At 42.9% G+C, this 8,340-nt stretch overlaps 1 protein-coding gene across 1 annotated transcript; it reads right to left on the bottom strand.

The window, feature by feature from the left end:
- Nucleotides 1-1,315: 1,315 nt before the first annotated feature.
- On the bottom strand, nt 1,316-4,899 carry LOC108779801 (uncharacterized). The gene is made up of 3 exons (XM_018547306.1): nt 4,209-4,899; nt 3,819-4,086; nt 1,316-3,752 (listed from the first exon to the last, which is right to left on the bottom strand). Exons 1-3 carry the CDS (start codon nt 4,897-4,899, stop codon nt 1,316-1,318), a joined length of 3,396 nt encoding a protein of 1,131 aa, XP_018402808.1.
- Between the last annotated feature and the right edge of the window lie 3,441 nt (nt 4,900-8,340).

The raw sequence follows: 8,340 nt of genomic DNA, 5'->3' as shown, positions 1-8,340 counted from the left end.
CCAGGCGTCTAAGGTAGGCTCCCACTACATTACCTTACTGATGAGTCTAGTAGTGTGAAGCCGGGATGAAACGCCAAACTTGTGATATTCTTTGCAATCTTAGTTTTTCGCAGATTTCGAATCATTAGCACTTTAAAATTTTAATATTTATTAAAGATCCAATAAGATGCTATAAGCATCATAAATTGTTAGATTGTTTGTCAATTTAACTTTGTGATATTGCTACGGTAGTTGTTTAGAGTTGCGTTGTAAGTCTGAAGAATTTTCGGCACGCGATTGGAGGAACTACATACGTGGTAAATAAAAATTCACACATTAATTTAGCAACCAAAATCCTGCTTGACCGTCATTTGGCCGATAATATTTCCTTATTGTCTTAGAATTTCGACGGTCCAATAAAAATCGTAATTTTAAAATAACGTAGCCTGAAAAAATACGTTTAATTGTAATTAATAAGACGGAGAGCATTGTAAAGAATATCATTACGTCGACCATGCCAACAGAGGTCTATAGTTACTCGTTGCCAATTCTCGCAAGTGCGAAAAGACACGATTATATGTTTATATAGAACTTCTTTCTAATATCTCCCCCAGGCGTCTAATGTAGGCTCCCACTACATTACCTTACTGATGAGTCTAGTAGTGTGAAGCCGGGACGAAACGCCAAACTTGTGATATTCTTTGCAATCTTAGTTTTTCGCAGATTTCGAATCATTAGCACTTTAAAATTTTAATATTTATTAAAGATCCAATAAGATGCTATAAGCATCATAAATTGTTAGATTGTTTGTCAATTTAACTTTGTGATATTGCTACGGTAGTTGTTTAGAGTTGCGTTGTAAGTCTGAAGAATTTTCGGCACGCGATTGGAGGAACTACATACGTGGTAAATAAAAATTCACACATTAATTTAGCAACCAAAATCCTGCTTGACCGTCATTTGGCCGATAATATTTCCTTATTGTCTTAGAATTTCGACGGTCCAATAAAAATCGTAATTTTACATATTAAGAAATACATATTAAGAAATACATATATATGAATTAAAGTATAAGTATAAAATACATATATAAAATTAAAGTATAATATTACGCATGTAAAAGTATAAAATTACGTATAAAAGTAAAAGTAAATGCTAAGTCGAAAACACGTATAAAAATCGCAAACTATACTACAATGGTATCCGCCAATGTCCCCACGGTAACGTCTCCGTCGAGTCCGGTACGACGTACCGTTTGTCGTCGTACGGACTCAGAGCGATTTTCTTCTCCGACACCGTGTACACTTGGTGTAACTTCGATCGTATACACGACTGTCTACGCGTCATTTCCATCTCTTCGTTCAAGCATCGGGTGTAATTGTCGAACGTTATCGTTCGCGCTACGATGCTGCTCTTTACACCCTTTGCCTTCTTCGTGTCTCTCTTTCCGTCCACGAGCAACGCGTACATCTTCGCTCTGAGTCCAACGAACTCGGTCATTATCGCGCCGTTGTTTTCGTCCTTCGCCGGAAATAAGACCGGGCATCTTCTTGTTCGCGAGAGATATACCGCACGCGTTGTCCGTCGGATAGTCGCTCGTATCGAATCTAGTGATATCGCGTTTCATCGCCGCGTACACGTCGTCGCATTCGACGCGATAAATGAGACTGTCCGTGTCGGTGTACATAATTTTACATTTTTCCTTAAACATAGGTACCATGTACTCGTGGTGAAACTCGTACAAGCAGACTTTTGATATGTCGAGTATACACATACCTACGTAAATCGGCTTGTCGAATTTCACCTCGAGTTTACGCAATTCAACGGCGATTAAGTTTTCCGCAAAGACGCTGCGGCTGTGGAAATTCGGTTTCGCGATCAATGCCTCCGCGCCGTACCGCCCGTCCCATGTAGTGACTAATTTCACGTCGACGCGATCGCGCACGTTCTCCATCGTTTTACCGAATACCGCGTTGTTCATCAATTTGTATAAATTTTTTTCAAAATCGTTTTTCGCGCGCGTTCTGAATTGCGTGTTCAATTCGATGTAATCACGGAGCCAGGCTGATTGAGCGAATCGTAACACGCGATGGATCTTCGTTACGCGAAGGCCGTGATGTATGCATTGCCGAAGGTTACGGTAATGAATGACGTAACGCTGTTTATAGTACAGAGTCGCGAGCAGTTTATTCTCGCGCTTGCCGGGCGGCTTATCGCCCATCGGGCAGAACGGTAGGTCAGCGTGCGCGTCGTGAAGATGTTGTAGATACTCGAGATCTACTTCGAGAATGTACCCGGTGGGCGAATCCGGAGCGATCGCGTTCGCGTCGAAGTTCGCGGCGTCTTTGACCCATTGAAAATCTGCGTATAGCAGCGGTTGGCACATCGCCCATCCGTACAGGTTGTTAACGTCGTAGTACATTAAATACGACGACGGTTCCGACGAGTTGTACGACTCCATGTACTTGTTATTGGCCTTTGCGTATCTGCCGGAACATTGACTTAGGCCACCGCGTATACCGCGCTCGATAAACATCACCATATCTATATCGGTGAGCAACTCGAATTTCACGCGCGTGTGTTTCAGCATAGCGTCCCACGTGAAACCGGGCAATATGTAGTAATGCGCGGGATCGAGACCGTAACTCGCGACGCAACTTTCGCGAAAATTTTCGAAAACGTCGGTCAATAACAATACGTCGGTTTTCAAGTACAGATCGCTGTACTCGCCGAGGGTTCGCACGGAGAACCGCTTCCATACGTTCGCGGCGTGCGCGTAATCGCTCTCGGACACTGTATCACCCGTCAGCGAGCTGTGAAACGATTCACGCGGCGGTAAGCGTGTATCGTTCAGTTTTTCGACGCAATCTACGTACTCGTAAGGAAATACTCCTTTACGAGTAAGCAGATTGAAATCTTCGTCCGACAGACTCGAAAATTCGGATCTCACAATTTTTAACTTATCCTTCTCGAGATAAGACGCTAATTTATCTAGACTCGAACTCAAAAATTTATAAGAATCGATAAATCTTAATTTAACGCAATTTCGCGAATCTTCGTCACTAGTGTCTTTAACGTATTTAGTGAACGAAATGTATTTTTCTTTAGTCAGAGGAAGTAGATCTACTTGCCCCTTGAATTTTGTAGCGATTTCTTTTATAACGAAGTGCGCGTCGTATCCCGATAGGTTGTGGAATACAACCGGTATGTAGAGAGAGTCCTTATAATTTACGTTGCATCCTTTATGCGCTGGGCCGCGGTATCGCCCGGTGAGGTGGCAGTGATCGCGTGCCCGCTCGTCACCCGGCGCGAACGGCCTCTCACAGATGTGACAGTGCGTTGCACTGTTGAATTTCTGCCAGTCGTCTCGCGTGAAATCCATAAGCTGGTTAGCGGATATTATAGCTTTCGCGCGGTGCGCCAAGTCCTCGAGCTGGCGCGCGAACCAGCTGATGCAGTCGTTATCGCGACGAAACCGATACGCCGATAACGTATCGTCGTACGAGCACCGCACGTAGTACCCTATACTAAATACCTCGTGTTGCTGGTACGCGTACGACGATGTCGATGTTGATGCAGCGTCTTCCGTCTTTTGCAAGACGCACTCCAGGTCGGCGTACACTACAAACGGCGCCCGCTCCTTCATGCCGTAGTTGTGGAACTCCAACCACTTTTTCTCCTCGCTAGGTAGGCGGATAGCGCACTTGTTTAATTTACCGCAGTCCTCGCTGTGGATCTCCAATTTTTGGCTGGTATTGAAGTAGTGGAGGCAACTGAAAAAAAAATTAAATTTAATACATTTTTTATTTAATATTTTATTTTTTATTTATTATACTTACCGGTCGCAGAAATATTTCTTGCGCACATATTTGTTGATTTGCGTGCTAACGAGGCGTGACAGATGCTTAATCCACACAAAATGTTCCGTGTTGCCGTCTTGCACGTACAGGAGATTGACGTGCTTCTCCCTCTTGTCGTCGGTGAGCCGAAGAGGTAGGATGTCCCCGTCCTCGATACCGTAGACGTTGACCGACACATTGTTCGAGCGTTCGAATTTCGAAATGTCTTTTAATTTCACTGGAAATTCGATATCCGCGAAGTTGAGCACTGTAGAGTAATGCGGATACAACGATGCCCGATACACATGATTTTCTGCGGGGTACAGAGCGGCTACTACCGACCACGCGAAACACGCATTGTCGTTCGAACTTACGTTAACCAGCGCGTGCTTGTCCTTAATTTTCTTTGACACTTGACATAGCATCCCGCGTGCATAGGATTAAGTTTGTTCACGTTCACCGTCAAGTTCAGGATTCGCGAGAGCGCCCACCCGCTATCGCGCTCCTGGTGCTCTTCGAGCGACGCCAACGTAGGCTCGATAACGCGCGACACGTACCACTCGCCCACATTCGACGCTGGATACAGTTCGCAGTTTTTACTGTTTATACTCATAACGGTGCGTTTATCGCCCGCAATGAACTCGCCGTTGAACGCGGTGTACACCTTCACGCTACCGTGTCTCTCTATAGCGCCTCGCACTCGCTCGAGCACCACACTACCGGCGTCTTCCAAAAACTGTCGCGGTTCTATGTGTTCAAAGTTTATCACCGCACCGGTTAGAACACGCCTCTCGAACGCGGCGTCGATCTCGCGCCACGCTAGAGATCTATCGCGATCACCACCGCCACCACCCACGTGTACGAACCGTCGTTCCAACTGCGTCCTCGCACCCGTGAGTCGCGCGATTCTCGCCACCGCGGATTGTCTGTGCCCGACGGCAAGACGCGGACGCTTGGTGCGGCAGAGCTCCTCCAAGCTCTCGACGCACTCGTCGCATCGTCGCATCCATGCGAACACTCCGCCAAGGTAGCGGCCGCACTGCTCCAACAGTTCGCGTTCCGCACGCTCGTGGTTTTCCATTTTTTAGAAAACTTTTATTTTGCGCATTTGTGTGTGTGTGTGTGTGCACGTTATTCGTTTGCACGCGCTGCACCACCGCTTAACATTTACAATATCATAGAGATCCAGCACCTTGTCATTATACAAGTAGACCGATCGACACTTTTCGCACTCAATGCATGTATCATCGCACTTATCATGCAATAATTTCTTTATAGCAGGATCCCTCTCACGTTTGTAACCCGACACATTTTTATGTATTACCACCACCACTTCGGCTCTTGTACCACTATACGTGTTCATTTCAATGCATCTGCAGGAATGTCTGAGTTTAATCGTAATTATATCCAGTGAACAAAATTGCATGAATTTAATCCCTGTTGTAAACTGCGTACAATAATATCCATACTCTGATTGATTTCCCAGGTTCGTCCACTGGGCGACTACTTGATTGTACGCTTCTTGTTTCTTGCGGTCTGACCAATTGCCAATCCGCTCTTTGTCAATGATTACATTTTTCACGACGCGATAACCGTGTACCTCTCGATCGCGAATTATATGAACCGGCGATGTCCACACATCCTTTCTCAGCAAATTTTCGACGTCGACAAGATTGTTCACACATTCAAAATAATCGTCCCAATCTTCGTCCAGCAAACGATGCGATGATTCGTTGCATTATATTTTCTTATACGGTACATATGGGACATGCGTTGCACGGGTATACTTGGCTCATCAATTTCAGACAATTGGAGCACGTTCGGGATTCGAATCTATTGGTGAAATCAGTGTCGTGCTTCCTTATCACCAACATTCCACCAACGCCAGCGTCCGCGATTCTCTCCATACACTCGGCACATACCGCTAGCGCTCCACCTGTCGAATAATAGCACTGGATTTGACAAAACTTCACGCCAGAACTCAATGCTCGGATTTGCGCGGCTGACACAATTTTTACTAAACGATCGGTATTGTTCTCCAGATCGCTAACGCACCCCGTATCGTCCGATTGCACACTCTCGTCGGAAGACTCAACGTCCATCACATCTTCAAAGTTAACATCTCCAATCGCTTCGTCATTCCCAACATCATCCATATTTTCAATGTTCGCTCTATCTATTGTACTCTCGCGTCTTAACACAATCGATTCGTGACATCTACTGTGACACGGCGCGCTTACGACTCATTATATATTTCATTTCCAACTTCTTCATCCCTTTGTCTTTATCCCTACTGACCTTTCAGTACGCGTCTTCCTAGAAATGTATCTCGAAAGATAGCGCAAATTAATTTAATACTTGTTTTGGAATATCACTTTCGTGATACAATTTCGTTCAGCAGCCATCGGCGCTCGAACGCGTTGTCACCGATATCTCCTAAGAGAATAATATCGTTATCGCGATAAATAGAGTATATTAATTTAATACTTCTATTGGAGGATCACTTTCGTTTCCTGTGATACAGTTTCGTTCAGCAGCCAAATCATAGGCGCTCGAACGCATCACCACCGATATCTCCTAAGAGAAAATATCGTAAAAGGAACCGCCATGAGAACGCTATTTAATTTAATACTTGTTTTTCGAGCACGAGTATCAATTACATCGAAGAAGCATGTTTTCAGAGGGAGGGAGTGAAGGGTGGCAGCTTTTGAAAATATCCGCGCCAGTACTTTCCCCGCGACACTAGCGCCGCCTGGTGGTGACGAAAAATCTGTATCCGTGGTCCAGAACTCTCTTAGTATATGGGAGGGGGAGGGGGTTGGCGGCTTTTGAAAAAAAACTTATTTGATGTCGTCGCCTCGAAAGGGTGGCGGCAGCTTTTGAAATTTTATACTCAAATAATAACATCTCGGTGCATGGAAATGTATCCTCCTCCGGTGGTAAGGGCGAGGGGGCGCGCGGCGGCGGCGGGTCCCGGCGGTAAGGGCGAGGGGGCGCGCGGCGTCCCCTCGCCCTGTGACGTCATTCCTCTCCCCTCCCGTGACGTCATACCCCCCGCGCCTCTGGTTCCCCTCCCCTCCCGTGACGTCTACCCCCCCGCGCCTTGTACTTTCCTCCGCACCCCGCACCACCCTCGGAGTCCCCTGGCTCTGAATTGGTGTACCACCTCTACTACCGGCCAAGGAGCAGCATTCGCGTCTTAAGGAGGTATGACAGGGTGAAGGCCTGAAAAATCGGAGGTTCTTTGGGAATTTTTTTTTTAAATATAATAAAATCAGATAATTTTGCTTTATGGCGTCTTTATTGTATCAATTCTGAAGTATGTAAAAAAATTTTTTTGTCTCGATTACTTATATATAGGCTGCTGTACAAAAGGGTAACCTTGAACAATTACTTTTGCCTCGTTGATAGCAAATCAAAAAATCTACTCGACCTATTGACTTGGTGTAAATTGCATTTTGTTCAGAAAACTTACCTCTATCGTTGGACGTAGCCGTTTTTTAATTAATAAAAATTTCACAATTTTATTCAAGTTTTTTGTAACAAAGGTTTTTTGTAAAAAAAAACAAATTTTAAAAAAATTGAATAAAATTGTGAAATTTTTATTAATTAAAAAACTCTCTGTGTGTCGAAAGTCTCGTGGCAGGTTTTAAAGTGATCCCCTAATTGTTGTGCGTAGTGTATATATAACTTAAACAATTTCAGTCATTTTTTTTCAAAAATTTTATGAACTAATTAGTTTCATAATAATACTACATAGGTTTCATATATATCCAACTCAAAACCGGAATTTCAAACAAAAATTAGAAATTTGACTAATAAAAGCTTAAAGGCTTTTAATTTAAACTATTTTCATACATATTCATATTTGATTAAAGATTGTGGAGCAGATAAGAATTCTTTTGAAATTAATACTCATCTTTTGTGATTCATTTTTGAAATATAAGAAGCTGTTATTTCGATCTTTCACCTAGAACACTATATTTGATTCAAGATTTTGAAGCACATGTGTGTGAGTTACAGTTTTCAATCACGTGTATCTTCATAAGTATACATTTTCAAAATATTATTCTAATTCATAATTAATATTGTGAGGAACGATTGTTCTGTTAATCAATTTCTCAATAACATTATACCAAAACACTTATTACGTTTATTAGCGTATTTGATTATCAGAACAATCACGATATTAATTATTAATTAGAATAATAATTTGTAAACGTATACTTATGAAAATATACGTGATTGAAAACTTGTTAACTTACACTATAAAATCTTGAATCAAATATAGTGTTCTAGATGAGAGATCAAACTATAATAGTTTTTTATATTATTACTGAAAGATAATGAAATGGAAATAAATACGTATATAAAAAATACTATTATACATATTACCATGAAAAATGACTCATATATTATTGAAGGTGCCAGGTTCATCAAAATAAAACATACACCAACAGTTGCCAACTTTACGTCTGACTTGAATACCTATGCTAAGGTTTTTTACCATTTCATTATCTTC

This window comes from Cyphomyrmex costatus, unplaced genomic scaffold, assembly GCF_001594065.2.
Source record: "Cyphomyrmex costatus isolate MS0001 unplaced genomic scaffold, Ccosl1.0 scaffold624, whole genome shotgun sequence".
Taxonomy (NCBI): Eukaryota; Metazoa; Arthropoda; class Insecta; order Hymenoptera; family Formicidae; genus Cyphomyrmex; species Cyphomyrmex costatus.
The sequence above is the reverse complement of the archived record's forward strand: the minus strand, read 5'-3'. Positions and strand labels throughout refer to the sequence as shown.